The sequence below is a fragment of the Sorex araneus genome, chromosome X, assembly GCF_027595985.1.
Source record: "Sorex araneus isolate mSorAra2 chromosome X, mSorAra2.pri, whole genome shotgun sequence".
Taxonomy (NCBI): Eukaryota; Metazoa; Chordata; class Mammalia; order Eulipotyphla; family Soricidae; genus Sorex; species Sorex araneus.
This window is the reverse complement of record NC_073313.1, coordinates 160,697,696-160,712,757: the sequence shown is the minus strand read 5'-3', so window position 1 is coordinate 160,712,757 and position 15,062 is coordinate 160,697,696. Positions and strand designations below refer to the sequence as shown.

Sequence of the window (15,062 nt, the reverse complement as noted above, 5' to 3'; positions counted from 1 at the left end):
AAGTGCATTTTAGCTGGGGAGTGGGGGGAAAAAAGATTTTTTATATACTGACCAGTGACTTTTTAAAAAGACTTAGTTCTTTAGAAGTACTGGAAACTGTAATACAATTGTTAACGAGACTGGCAGCAATTTTGAATGATCTGTACTTAGGTTGCTAAGTACAGATCATTCAAAATTGTTTCTTTGTTACTTCATTGTAGCCACTTTACTCTGTGGTCCCCAGAGCTTCCATCGGGGGAAAACCATAGTATCTGGACCATCACACTCTCAGTGATTCTTTACTAGGTATCATTACGAGTTTAAGTGAGTGAAGGCTGGCTAGAGTGAACTGAACTGACAGGCATCGCTTGCACCTGTGAGAGAAGCCCGAGCTTCCCGATTCGGGGTGTACAGGAAGGCCAGGGCAGCGGTGAAGACCCTGAGTGCTGCTCTCCGTTCACAGCCCTGGGCTTGGTCCTGCTTTATGTTGCCACTGTGTTTGGGGATTTGCTTCCAGTGCTTCAAAACTGACTCGGCATTAACATTGCAGAGACTCTGGAATGCTACTGGATAGTGCTAAGATGATCTTTATAGCCTAAGGGGATATATATTTTTTGTCCATATTTTATGAGTAAAATGTGTGTATGTGCCTGCATCTATATGGCCACTTAACTTGTACTTGCTCTTGCTACTTTTCCAAACTCTTTCACAGAGGCCCCTCTAAGGGACCTTTAGAAACCACTAATAAATTTTACCTAGTAATGGGATGCATACAGAGAATGGATGTTAAGGCTGTAAACTACTTCAAGAGATCTCTTTATTTCTGAGTGATCCTGTCTTCGCACAAGCCCATTCAAAAAAAACAAAATGGTTTGTTTCATTTAGAAGTTATAAGTGTTTCCAGTAGGAAATGAGTGAGAAATTAAAGCTACTTTAAATCAATTCCAACTACACAGGTACAGAAAACAAATGGAAGAAATGCAGAAGGCTTTCAATAAAACAATAATAAAACTTCAGAACACTTCAAGAATAGCAGAGGAACAGGTGGGTCCTATTTAAGTAAAATTTTATTTTACATATATTTTTGTTGAATTGTAAGATTTTGCTGGTAAGAAGCACAAGGATTATTGGTTCATTGTTGGGCCCTGATTACTGATACTTTAAGTCTACAAAGAATGGCCAAGGGGTCTTGTGGCTAATTATCTTATTTTCATTGTCAAGCAGGAAGCTGCTTCACTGGTGCAGACCGGAGAAAACTCCTCACAGAACTGCCTTGGGGGGGGGAGGGGGAGTGGGGGTTGTTGGAGACCACAATCAGATTAGCACAAGCTTCCCCGTTTTGGAACTGCCATTTTATTTTTAATACACAGTTCTGTTCTAATCTCTTTTAGATCCTCCTTGGTATTTAGCCTGCTTTATACCTCAACATATTTCTTTGAAATATTTCTAATATTTGTGTTGGCCGCTTTGCTTTAAAAGCACAAGTTATGGGGCTAGAGCGATAGCACAGCTGGTAGGGCATTTGCCTTGCATGCGGCTGACCTGGGTTCAATTCCCAGCATCCCTTATGGTCCCCTGAGCACCGTCAGGAGTAACTCCTGAGTGCAAAGCCAGGAGTAACCCCTGTGCAACGCCAGGTGTGACACAAAAAGAAAAAAATAAATAAAAGCACAAGTTATTGTTTTGAAAATAGCTGGTTATCAGCTGGTTTCTATATTGAAGCCCATATTCACTTGAAAGCAATTTATTAACTTTTGTTTTAAAGATTTTGCTGGTAAGATTTTGCTATATTCTATATGGTAGTGGAAAGTGGCACATTTTTGGTGTATGGGTGAGGAAGGTTAAGGTAGATGGAATAGTTTCAGATTCTTAGTCTTTTAATAAAGTTTTGATTAAAGTTTATGATGCTCATTAAGAGCTTTCTGTTAGTATATCCCTACCCTCAACTCCCCTGGAATTTACTGGTTTTCCCAGATTTCTTACTTGAACGTGATCTGATGTTATTTTGTGTGTAGTTGCTGTAATGAAGCTGCAGTGATGTACTTTATGGACAGAGAAACAGACCTTTTTTTTTTTATAGTTTATTTTATTTTTAATAAATTTATTTATTTTTAATTAATGAATCACCATGAGGGTACAGTTACGGATTTATACACATCTGTGCTTATGCTTCCCCCATACAAAGTTCGGGAACCCATCCCTTCACCAGTGCCCATACTCCACCACCAGTAAACCCAGCATCCCTCCCATCCTCCCCAATCCCATCTCCCCCCACCCCACCCTGTCACTATGGCAGGGCATTCCCTTCTGTTCTCTCCCTCTAATTAGCTATTGTGGTTTGCAATAAAGGTGTTGAGTGGCCACTGTGCTCAGTCTCTAGCCCTCATTCAGCCCGCAACTCCCTTCTTCCACATGGCCTTCGACTACATTATAGTTGGTGATCCCTTCTCTGAGTTGCCCTTTCCCCAGAATGTGAGGCCAGCCTCCTAGCCATGGAGTCAACCTCCTGGTAGTTGTTTCTACAATTCTTGGGTGTTAGTCTCCCACTCTGTTATTCTATATGTCATAGATGAGTGCAATCTTTCTATGTCTGTCTCTCTCTTTCTGACTCATTTCACTTAGCATGAAACTTTTCATGCCAATCCACTTAAATAAAAAATTTGTGACCTCCTTTTTTCTAACAGCTGCATAGTATTCCATTGTATAGATGTACCAAAGTTTCCTCAACCAGTCATCCGTTCTAGGGCATTCAGGTTTTTTCCAGATTCTGGCTATTGTAAACAGTGCTGCGATGAACATACATGTGCAGATGCCATTTCGATTATACTTTTTTGCCTCTCTGGGATATATTCCCAGCAGTGGTATTGCTGGGTCAAATGGGAGCTCAATTTCTAATTTTTTGAGAATCGTCCATATTGTTTTCCAGAAGGGCTGAACCAGTGGGCATTCCCACCAGCAGTGTAGAAGGGTCCCTTTCTCGCCACATCCTCTCCAACAGCGGTTGCTTTTGTTCTTTTGGATGTGCGCTAGTCTCTGTGGTGTGAGGTGGTATCTTGTGGTTGTTTTGATCTGCATCTCTCTGATGATTAGTGATGTAGAGCACTTTTTCATGTGCCTTTTGGCCATTCGTATTTCTTCTTTGGTAAAGTTTCTGTTCATTTCTTCGCCCCATTTTTTGATGGGGTTGGATGTTTTCTTCTTGTAGAGTTCAACCAGTGCTTTATATACCATTGATATCAACCCCTTATCTGATGGGTATTGTGTAAATATCCTTTCCCATTCTGTGGATAGTCTTTGGATTCTGGTCACTGTATCTTTTGCGGTGCAGAAGCTTTTTAGTTTAATGTAGTCCCATTTGTTGATCTCTGTTTTTACTAGATTGCTTAGTTCTGTGTCACCTTTGAAGATACCTTTATCTTCAATATCGTGGAGGGTTTTGCCGACCTTGTCTTCAATGTACCTTATGTTTTGTGGTCTAATGTTGAGGTCTTTAATCCATTTTGATCTGACTTTTGTGCATGGTGGCAGGTCAAGGTCTACGCCCATTTTTTTGCATGTGGTTGTCCAGTTGTGCCAGCACCATTTGTTAAAGAGGCTTTCCTTGCTCCACTTCACATCTCTTGCTCCCTTATCAAAGATTAGATGATCATACATTTGGGGTTGTGTGTAAGGGTATTCCACCCTGTTCCATTGGTCTACGGCTCTGCCTTTGTTCCAGTACCATGCTGTTTTAATTGTTACTGCTTTGTAGTAAAGATTGAGGTTGGGGAGGGTGATGCCTCCCATCATCTTTTTCCCAAGAATTGTTTTAGCTATCCTTGGACGTTTGTTATTCCATATGAATTTTAAGATTGCTTGATCCATTTCTTTGAAGAATGTCATGGGTATACTTATAGGGATCGCGTTGAATCTGTATAATGCTTTGGGGAGTATTGCCATTTTGACAACATTGATTCTCCCTATCCACGAGCAGGGTATATGTTTCCATTTCCTCATGTCCTCTTTGATTTCATGGAGTAGCGTTTTGTAGTTTTCTTTGTAGAGGTCTTTTACTTCCTTGGTTAAGCTGATTCCGAGGTACTTGATTTTCTGGGGCACGATTGTGAATGGGATTGCTTTTTTTATGTCCCTTTCCTCTGCCTCATTGTTTGCATATATGAAGGCCATGGATTTTTGGGTATTGATTTTGTAGCCTGCAACTTTACTGTATAAGTCTATTGTTTCTAAGAGTTTCTTAGTAGAGGTTTTAGGCTTCTCTAGATATAGTATCATATCGTCTGCAAATAGTGAGAGTTTGATTTCTTCCTTTCCTATCTGGATGCCCTTAATCTCTTTTTCTTGTCTAATAGCTATCGCAAGTACTTCCAGTACTATATTGAAGAGGAGTGGTGAGAGTGGGCATCCTTGTCTTGTGCCTGATCTCAGAGGAAAGGCCCTTAGTTTTTCCCCGTTGAGGATAATGCTTGCCGTAGGCTTGTGATAGATGGCTTCGACTATCTTGAGGAAAGTTCCTCCAAACCCCATTTTGGCGAGGGTTTTCATCATGAAAGGATGTTGGATCTTGTCAAATGCTTTCTCTGCATCTATTGATATGATCATATGGTTTTTATCTTTGCTTTTATTGATATGGTGGATTATGTTGATTGATTTCCGAATGTTAAACCATCCTTGCATCCCCGGGATGAATCCCACTTGGTCGTGATGTATGATCTTTTTGATGAGTTGTTGGATCCTATTTGCCAGTATTTTGTTGAGGATCTTCGCATCGGTGTTCATCAGGGATATTCAGACCTTTTTTTTTAAAATTTTTTTTTTTTATAGGATCAGCGGCAGACAGAAGCCATCCAGGTGCTCCAGGCACAGTTGACCAATATGACCCAGCTTGTTTCAAACTTGTCAGCAACAGTGGCAGAACTGAAACGGGAGGTAATTGCTCTTGCTAGTATTAGAAGACAGTGTTTATCGACATTGTCAAAAAGTCAGACTTATTATCAACCCAGTGTCTAAGCACGTGAATCAAAAGGACTTGATTTCCTAATACACATAGCAGAACCTTCACCGTTGAGACCCTGTCTCCAGCACAGTTAGAAAGCAGCTCCGAGGGCTTTTTGCAGACCATTGGTAGCTACATTGCCATTGCAGTTCAGGGAGGCTTACGAAGCTGTTTCCTTAACAAATAATTAGTGAGCTGCCAGTCTAGATGGAGGCATGCAGTATGGAACACTGGCCTCCCAGAGACTAATCACAGTCATTCTGTAAGCGGATCGTTTCTTCTTGTGGTAAGCGCTCTGCACGAGAGCTGGAAAACAGACCATTGCGCCTGAGGAGTGGTTTGGCTCAGGCGCTTTTCCAGGACTTATTTGGGGAGGGGCTTTAGACCCTCTGCTCCAGCAGAGTTTGCGGCCACACAGAGCCGAGATCAGCCCAGGTCTGTTAGCAGAATGAGGGTAGAGATCCTATGATTAGAAGTGGTGTGAGGGGGCTGGAGAGATAGCACAGTGGGGAGGGCACTTGCTTTGCACTGAGCCAACTTGGGTTCCGATCCCCAGCATCCCATGTCATCCCCCGAGCCCGGGCAGGAGTAATTCCTGAGAGCAGAGCCAGGAGTAAATCCTGAGCTTTGCTGGGTGTGGCCCCCAAACCAGAAAGAACAAACAGCAGAAAAGAAACAGTGTGAGGTCTTTTGAGGTCAGATAGGAAACTGGCGTGGTGCTGCAGTGAATAACGTGAGGATAAGAAATGAGGTCAGTACATTGTCGGGTGTTAGAGAGGCCTAATCACGGAGGCCTTTGTGAATAATTTAGAATTTTAAAATGTTGTAATTGTAAGTTGTTGTGAAATATTAAGCAAAGTGACTTGGATCTTCTCACTGACAACACTTTGGATACTCCTTATTGCTCGGAAAATTTCCTCTTAGGCAACAGCAGACTGGAAGTAGAGAGAGTACTCATTAGCAGGCAGCTGTGGCAGGCTGGGTGAGGTGATGGTGGAGCGGACTAGGGTTTTAGATAAAACTGTGAAATTACTGAATTCAGAATATATTTGAGAAGGTACAAAGGTAAGTCTGGGTGTGAGCAGTAGTCCAGCGGGGAGGGCGTTTTCCTTGCACACAGCTGACCTGGGTTTGAACCCCGGCATCCCATATGGTCCCCCGAGCACCACCAGAAGTAATTTCTGAGTACAGAGCCAGGACTAAGCCCTGAGCACCACCCTCTGTGACCCAAAAAGAAAATAAAAAAAGGTAAGTCTTGTTGAAAGATTGGGCATATGGGGATGAGGAATTGAGGATGATCCGTCGGTTTTTTCCTTAAGTAATTGGGTGGTTGATGATTCATTTATAAAATGGGAAAGGCCCAATGTTTGTTTTCTCCTGAGAAGGAGTCTCGTTGCACATGGAAAAGACAAAAATGTAATCCATTAGTGAACAAAGATGAGAAGCATAAATACATTTGTTGTATTACTTTTTAGACTTTCCCATTGCTTGGAAACTTTCAAGTGAGACTTGGGGGAGAAGGGGAAAAAATAGGACAGTGTCTCTCAGGACATTTTCAAAGAGAACACTCTGTTCTTATAACTTTGCACTTTAAATTTAGGGTACCATTGGTTTTCCTTTATGATTCATGATTGTGTTAAATCTCTGTTGTTTCAGGTTTCAGATCGACAAAGCTATCTTATCATATCTTTAGTTCTCTGTGTTGTCTTGGGACTAATGGTCTGCATGCAGCGCTGTCGAAATGCCTCTCAATTTGATGGTGATTATAATTCAAAACTTCCTAAAAGCAGTCAGTATCCAAGCCCTAAAAGGTAACATCTGCATTTATATCTTATAATTTTTGCCTTTGATTTTTTAAAAAATTATATATATATATGTTTTTTAGAAGTTTGAGCAAATAAAGGACTAATAAGAGGATTTTCTGGCTCTTAGGATTTTCTAAAAGCCAAAATGTTACAAGAAAGCATTGGAGTTAGTGATATGTTTCAATACCTGGAAGGTTCTGTAGGCTAGTAGAGAAAACCCTGATAGTAATACATACCAGCCTTGAAATGTTTCCTTATGAAGAAAGAGTTTAACTTGTAAAGGTTGTTTTAATATGGAGTTCAAGTGGGGAGGAATTAGCTATGTTAATACAATTTGTAGAGAAGATTCCTTAATTTTTTTTTTTAAATGTGTTAACAGTAATTTGCTTGTTACTTTAGAGATTAGTTCTTTGTGGCATATACAGTTCTTGGTAGCTTAATGAAAGCTTCACCCCAACTACAGAGTGTGTTAAGTAGCATTTACTCACAGTTCCCCATATTGATCTTTCTTGATGTGTCAGGTGTTTCTCTTCCTATGATGATATGAATTTGAAAAGGAGAACTTCATTCCCACTCATCAGATCCAAGTCTCTACAATTCACTGGCAAAGAAGGTAGATTTTTGTGAATATGTATTTGTATACACATGAATCTAGCTTACTTCTGGTTATGTAGAATATCTTTTATTTGAGATCATCTGCAAGAAAAAAATGGATATAAGTCTTTAATCATGTGCTGTCAAAACTGTCTTCATACTATTATATCTACTTGCCTCAAAGGCCATCAGGTGTGGCGGGGGGCTTTGTTTAATCAGCTGTTGGCAGCTTCAAGTGTCTGTGCTTCTGTTCAGAAGTATTTCTTTTTAGAAAGGGATGTTTGAGAAAGTTCAGCAGCTATGGAAAACCTGAGTGCCCTCCCTAGAGTCCCGAGCTAATCTGCCTCCTCTTCCTGCCCAGGTAGGACTCTTTTGTCCGTGGTTGAGGACCATGAGGCACTTTCGGAACAGACATCGGCTTGTCTGTTTTACTGCCATAGTCTACAATAGCAGCCACTGTCTCACACTCAAGGAGAGAATAGGCAGAGATGCTGAGTCACTGTTTTTTCCCGTATCCGTGCTTTTATAATTAGTGCCCCAGGGACTTACCATCATAGCATTGTTGAAATAGCCAGATTCATGATATATTTTCATTACGAGTCCTTAACAAGTCTTTGGCTTCTCTGGCTTCAGGATTTATTGGTGAGCATCATGTTTCATGGTAATTCATCAAGTATTTTCTGAGCTTCATTGGCTTATTGTTATCACGAAGCTTTACAGACTCAACATCATTACCTTAGGACTGGTGACTTTCTTCCTCCTTCCTGCTTTTTTATTTTCCCCCCTCCTTTGGCTAGTAAGTCTTTCAGTAACTAACTTTTCTTTTTTTTTTTTTTTTTTTTGCATTTTGGGTCACAACTGGCAATGCACAGGGGTTACTCCCGGCTCATGCACTCAGGAATTACTCCTGGCAGTGCTCAGGGGACCATATGGGATGCTGGGAATCGAACCCGGGTCGGCCGTGTGCAAGGCAAACGCCCTCCCCGCTGTGCTATCACTCCAGCCCCCAATGTTTTAAATGTAAATGTGAAACATAAGGAAGTCTGATTATATGTAAAGTTTGATGAATTTTTACAAACTGAGCATCTCCATGTGGCCCCCCGGATTGAGGAGTGAGCACTGTTGAGCTCAGAAACTCTGGAGCTCTTTTGTGCCTGCCTGGCACCTCCCTGCGTAGCCACTATTTTGACTTTTAGCTACTGATTGTGAGATTTACAAGCCGGTAAGTATAGTTATAGTTTGTCTGGTCTTAAGCCTCTAGTTATTCCATCATCCATTTATATTTGGGTCATTTTTAGTATGGTATTACCTTTCTCTCAGTTAATCCCTGTATGCATTTCTGTTAGGTCTAGTCCAAGAGATAGGATTGCTGAATCGTAAGGTGTATGTCTGTTCTCCTGCCCAGCTTCAAAGAGTCTTCGGGATTTTCCTTTATCAGTAATTGGGTTCCAGTTCCACGTCTTCATTGACCCTTAGTGTTGCTGGTTTTTGAAGCACTCTGTGGGTAGATAGCATTCCTCACTTGCATCGTGTATGTGTGATTGGGAAATATGGTAGAGACGGTTTTTCTTCTCAACATTTCTACTCTCATTTTATTTTATTTTATTTTATTTTTTTTGCTTTTTGGGTCACACCCGGCGATGCACAGGGGTCACTCCTGGCTTTACATCCTGGCAGTGCTCAGGGGACCATATGGGATGCTGGGATTCGAACCTGGGTCGGCCGAGTGCAAGGCAAACCACCCTACCCGCTGTGCTATCGCTCCAGCCCCTCTACTCTCATTTTATTTTATTTTTTTATTTTTATTTTTTTTTTTTTTGCTTTTTGGGTCACACCTGGCGATGCACAGGGGTTACTCCTGGCTCTGCACTCAGGAATTACCCCTGGCCGTGCTCAGGGGACCATATGGGATGCTGGGATTTGAACCCGGGTTGGCCGAGTGCAAGGCAAACGCCTTCTGTGCTATCTCTCCAGCCCCAACTACTCTCATTTTAAATTAGTTGAAATCATGTCTGTTTTACGATTTCTCTTACTATGACTCTTCACAGCCAGATACAAATGTCTTTTTGTAGATTTATGTCTGTTTTAATCTACTGTTATATTTCACTTTGCAATTAAAAAAAGGTTGGTAGGCAGGAAACTGGCCTTTAATTTTGGTTCTGCTCTTACCTTATTTGAATTAGGTCTCTTGTGGCGTTTATTATTCTTATGACAGTTTTCTCTTATTTTTGTTATTCTGTACTTGTTTTCTTTTCAGTTTTAAGCTTTATTAGGAATCGGGGGTGAGTGTGTGTGTGCGCGCGCGTGCGCGCGTACATATACACACACATATATAGAAAAGACATTTAACAGACTTTATCATCTCACCCATTTTTAAGTGAACGGTAATGTGAAATATATTTAAATTGTTGTAAAAGGAGCTTTAGAACCGTTTGATTTTTACGGACTTGAAGCAGTTAGCCATTAAATAGCTTTTACTTTCCTCCCCACTCTCTTCATCACCGGTGACTGCCATTATTGTTTTCTGTTTCTTTGAATTTTGACTCTTCTGAATATAAGAGTATTTCTTCTGAATATACTCTAACTCCATATAAGTGGAGTTAGAGTACTTGTGTTTCTATCTGGCTTATTTCCTTTAGCATAGTGTTCTTTTTCTGTTTGTTTTGGGACCACACCAGGTGATATTCAGGGGTAACTCCTAAGTCTGTGCACAGGGAGTCTCTCCTGGCAGTGCTTAAGGGACAGTATTAGGTACTGGGGATTGAACCGTGTCGGCCGTAGAAGGCATGTGCTTTCCCCACTGTACTGCCTCTTTCGCCCCTTGCCTAGTGTTCTGGGGTTCCCTGAGACCTTAGCATAACTGTCTGCAGATTCTACTATTTTTAATATTTGCAGATCTGCTTATTAGGTATCTTTGCAGGCTCCTGCCCATGGTGCTTTGTACTTTTGTGTGCTTAGTCTTCGTGCACTAGTCCATCGTACATGCCTTTGAAAGTTACTTAGAGGGTTATTTTTAAGGACCTTCACTAGAAGGGAGGATCTTCACTAGAATTTGTATCTGCCTTTACACTCAAATACTTTATATTCAGGGCTTGGGGTTTGCTGGGTTCTCCGTTAGTGAGTATTTGGGCTCTAAAGTCTCTGCATAGATTCATTCTTTCTGTGAGGGAAAGCCTGGCAGAGTATTTTGTGTTCCAGTGTCCCAGCTTACTGTGAAACAGAAAGTGTATCTTACCTGACAGAGGTTTAATTTCCACCCATTAAAGCTAAAGTCCGTATGGTTTTACGTCTAGAACAGATGCTGTCAAGACAGAAACAACTATTACTCTTGACTGTCAAGATTCCTATTTTTCCTTAAATTTTGGTTTAGTGTTCACTTTCCACACTGACAGTTCTTCAATGCACAAATTAATCATATTTAGTTACTTTCAGTGGAGGGGCTGATTTGAATTACACTAAAACTATTTTTAGTTGTAGGTATCATGGTTTTTTTATTTTTAAGCAATATAAAATTAATAACCTGATAGAAATAACTAGAGGATCGTTTGAATGTTGTTAATATGTTTAATGACTTTTCCCAAATTTCTAGGACAGCTTGAGACATTTTAATTGGTTGAATAATGTTTTTAATACATTTCTGGTATATGAAAATTTTAGTGATTTTGCTGCGTCTGCCTCTGTCAGCCCATATATTGTGAACTCCCAGGGAGTTGAATAGCACTAAAATTTCATGACCTACTTTCCTATGTGTGCATTTTTCTTGTTGGTGTGAGGGCAGCCTAAGGTTGTTTGAATATGCTTTAAAAAATAAAATCTTAAAACCCTTAACTTATATACCTAATTACTCACTGTGCCAGAAGTGTTTTCATTGTTGCTCAGTTGTTTACATTCCACATTCATCTAGCTTTAGATCTGGTGCTCATCATTTTATCGTAAATCATAGAGCAATACACATGCACAACACAAACTAAGACATTTTAGGTCTTAGTTTGTGTTGTGCATGTTTCTCTAAACAACTTGGTACATGATTTCTCACCTACTGTTTCGTGTAATTAACCCATTGTATAACTTGATGTAGACCTCGGAGTTTGGGGGGAAATAGCTGGTGAATTGGTTTGCTTTCAGTTTACCTGGAAATGTTATTTTTGTTGTTGTTATTGTTGCTGTTTTACAGGGGCTGCTCCCAACAGTTGGGAGGGGGCGTGCTGGGTAGAAACTCAGGGATTGGTACATGCTAGCCATGTATGTTCTAGCCCTTGAGTTATCTCCTAGTTGGCAATGTTGTTACTCTGTGTGTGTGTGTGTGTGTGTGTGTGTGTGTGTGTGCTTTTATCATCAGGTTAGAGATTAGGAATGGCTATTAAGAAGGATTTTCACCATCTTGGCTTAAGCACTTGAGGAAGTTACTTTTAGTTTATTTTTTGACTTTTGTTTCACATCTAGCGTTGCGCAGAGCTACTCTCAGCTCAGTGCCAGGGGGTCTTTGTGATATCAGGGATCGAACTTGAGACTCCTATGTGCAAAGAATGTACCCCAGCCTCAATTAGCCTATTGAGAAAGTCATTTGAAGGTGACCAGTGAAGTCCCACATACGAATGTTACTAAGTCCAGCATCATGTTGGCATAGTGGTGTGTCAGGGAGTGAGTCACTAGGCTCACCTGATCTGCTAGTGGGGTCTACTACTAGCATAATGGATTGTTTGTTTTACATCTCCTTTTTTTACATTATAGTAGACCCACATGATTTATACATCGTTGAACCCCTCAAGTTTTCTCCAGAAAAAAAGGTAAGTAATTTTTTAAGTATATTGATATGAACAAAAAGCTTGAAAAACCTTAAAACATTTATGCAGTTCATAATTTGTTTATTTTCAGTCATGTTAATGATAAAAATGGATATATGCAGTGATCTGCAAACTGACCCAAATTTGCTTCTCTGATCTGATCTTTTTAAAACTAGAAAATAGAGTGAATTTGTGTCTTAAATTACAGGCAGCAATGTGCACTGTAAGCTTACAGCTTTCTAAGCTTCTCCTGTTAGGCATTTTCTGTTGTATATTTGGGTTAAACGTAATTCTAAAAGGGAAGGAACTTTTGTACCAGATAGTCAAGGTTCAATCCCAGCCTGTTCATTCAACTGTATTGTGACTTGGCAGGGAAGTTGCTCTCATTTTTGGAACCAAAGAGGGATCTTTCAGAGATAGTAAGAAGTGGGTGAAAGTAACTGGTACAAAAATCTGGCTGACGTTGCTAAAGCTTATTCAGAAGTGGCAGATGGGTATGGAACGACTTGGTTAAGAAAGGTCATAATGATACCATGTGTAATGCTATTTTCCTTTCCACCAGGAATGGCGCGTTCCCCACTAGCTCAGCTCTCCAGGGTCAACTCTCGATGTCTGTTGGAGGTCTAACCCCTAGTCCTTCTTTTACTTGTCTTCTAGAAGAAACGCTGCAAGTACAAAACTGAAAAGATCGAGACCATAAAGTCAGCAGAGCCATTGCACCCTGTAGCCAACGGAGACCTCAAAGGAAGGAAGCCCTTTACAAACCAGAGAGATTTTTCTAACATGGGAGAAGTTTACCACTCTTCATATAAGGGTCCACCTTCAGAAGGAAGCTCAGAAACTTCGTCACAGTCAGAAGAATCTTATTTTTGTGGCATTTCAGCTTGCACAGGTCTGTGCAACGGACAGTCTCAAAAGACAAAAACGGAGAAGAGGGCTTTGAAACGGAGGCGGTCGAAAGTCCAAGAGCAAGGAAAACTGATAAAGACTCTGATACAGACTAAGTCAGGGTCCTTGCCGAGCCTGCACGACATCATCAAAGGAAACAAAGACATCAGCGTGGGCACGTTTGGGGTCACTGCAGTCTCGGGGCACATCTGAAGTGAACCATACTTTCCAGACTGGAGACTTGTTGTTGTTCTTTGAAGAACAGTCTGTGGTATTTTGAGGGATCGGGGGAGGGAGGAAATACTAATGGGAAAAGTATTCTGAAATTATGGCTCCTGTCTTTTTAAAGTGTAGGTAGGATCGTTTCAGTCTCGGTTAATGAGCTCCAGTTGTGCCAGGCTGATCACTTCCTACAAGGACGGTGGTAGACATTTTATAAAGATGTTTTTTCAGCTACTGGGACCAAAGTAATTTGGAAGCCCAGTCCCTTAGGTGGGATAGGAATGAAAGACTAAACCTCTTCCTTTAGCTTTGTTCCTATTTCTTGCACCTTCCCATATTTATGTGCCTTTCGTCTATTTATAATGCCACTGGAAGAGGAGGGAAACCTTTTTCTGTTGTTTGATTTCTTTTATAACTTTGTTAGCTGCAAACACTACAAGGCTTTGAGGCGATCTGTGCCTGAGTTCAGTGACGTGGTCAGACAGTGGAAAACCTAGAGATTTGTCCAGCTAGCCCGCTCTTGAGCAAACTCACTGGAAACAATCACTGGCATTTTGAAACCCTGTTCTGGAGGGAAGCGATGATGCCTGATCCTGTTAATGTTATTTTTCTTTAGCTCATTCACACTTGTTTCTTTCAGTCACTAACTCAATGAGGGAAAGTCCCTAAAGGATCTTTTTTCGAAGAAGGCTGATATTGACAAACAAATTCACCTTTTTAAGCCACTGGTAAAGGTTTTCTTTAAGTACATTACATTTTAAACATGCACCATAAGGAAGCACTAATACTCCAACTTTCTGATCATTGTTTTCCGCTCTGATAATTGAGAAGTGGAAGATTTGTCAAATTAGTCCAGGTCTCACATCTTGAAATCAATCACTGCCTAGATACTTATTCACAGGACCAGCCAGTGAGTTTGCCAAGCCTGTCTAATGGGGTAAGTCGGAAGGCCTGAGGGATTCTTACTCTCTGATGTTTGCTTAGCATTGGCTACAGGTGTGCAGAGCTATACACGTGTGATGTCATTGTGTTAGTCTTTGTTGTCTTTTTTTTTTTTTTAATGGCAGCGACTAAATAAAATGATTTCTTAGTGTGTGTTTGTACGGTCATGAGCAAAAGTAGTATATTTTTGAAAGGGGCGAGTTGACCATTTTGTGTTATAAGATTTAAGTTATAACTTATTGAGCACTTTTAGTAGTAACTGTTTTTAAACTTGTCTCATCCCTTTCTTGGGGTATTGTTTGTAATGTGACTTATTTAAAGCCTTTGGTTTAAGTTGCTGCTTTAGGTTAACAGTATGTCGTAGATGATTTAAATTTCTTTCCAGTCTGTACAATTAGCCATACGGAGCAGGAGGGCCTGGTTGTCTGGATGCCCCTGAGAGGGCCAGAAAGGCAGAGAGGAGGCGGAAGGGCCCGTCGGGGCAGCGTCTGGTGCTGCTGGGTGGGGACTTGCACTCTGTGACGACAGAGCTGGAGTGCCACTAGAAACTGTGAATTTCCAAATAAATCTCGACACTTGTCTTTATTAATTACTGCCTCTTCTCTTCTTTGAAGGAAAATTTAAAACTGTGATACTTCTATTAGGCATTGAAGTTTTTACCACTTTCAGAACTTAATACAGCAGTATCACGTGTTGATCATTGATGTCATTTCAGCCAAGAACAGAAGAAGCTGATTGTACTTTCTTGAGTCTTTTCAACCACAAACATTGGTTTTGAATCTGGTCGAATTTAAGTTTTTTCTCTCTTTGTACCCTCTCTAAGAACGGAATTTAAAGTTTTCTATCTAAATAGAG

General features: G+C 40.7%; 1 protein-coding gene across 7 annotated transcripts in view; it reads left to right on the top strand.

Moving 5' to 3' along the window:
• Nucleotides 1-14,796, top strand: part of SUCO (SUN domain containing ossification factor) — a 55,880-nt gene extending 41,084 nt beyond the window's left edge. For 6 of the 7 annotated variants that reach the window (XM_055121446.1, XM_055121445.1, XM_055121443.1 and 3 more), the window contains 6 exons: nucleotides 936-1,023; nucleotides 4,801-4,905; nucleotides 6,629-6,783; nucleotides 7,299-7,390; nucleotides 12,103-12,158; nucleotides 12,813-14,796. In XM_055121446.1, the coding sequence (XP_054977421.1) occupies nucleotides 936-1,023; nucleotides 4,801-4,905; nucleotides 6,629-6,783; nucleotides 7,299-7,390; nucleotides 12,103-12,158; nucleotides 12,813-13,256 (940 nt within the window). In that variant the 3' untranslated portion in view covers nucleotides 13,257-14,796. Of the gene's footprint in view, nucleotides 1-935; nucleotides 1,024-4,800; nucleotides 4,906-6,628; nucleotides 6,784-7,298; nucleotides 7,391-12,102; nucleotides 12,159-12,717 lie in introns of all 7 variants that reach the window. The other variant, XM_055121448.1, reaches the window with a different exon arrangement.
• Nucleotides 14,797-15,062: the final 266 nt, after the last annotated feature.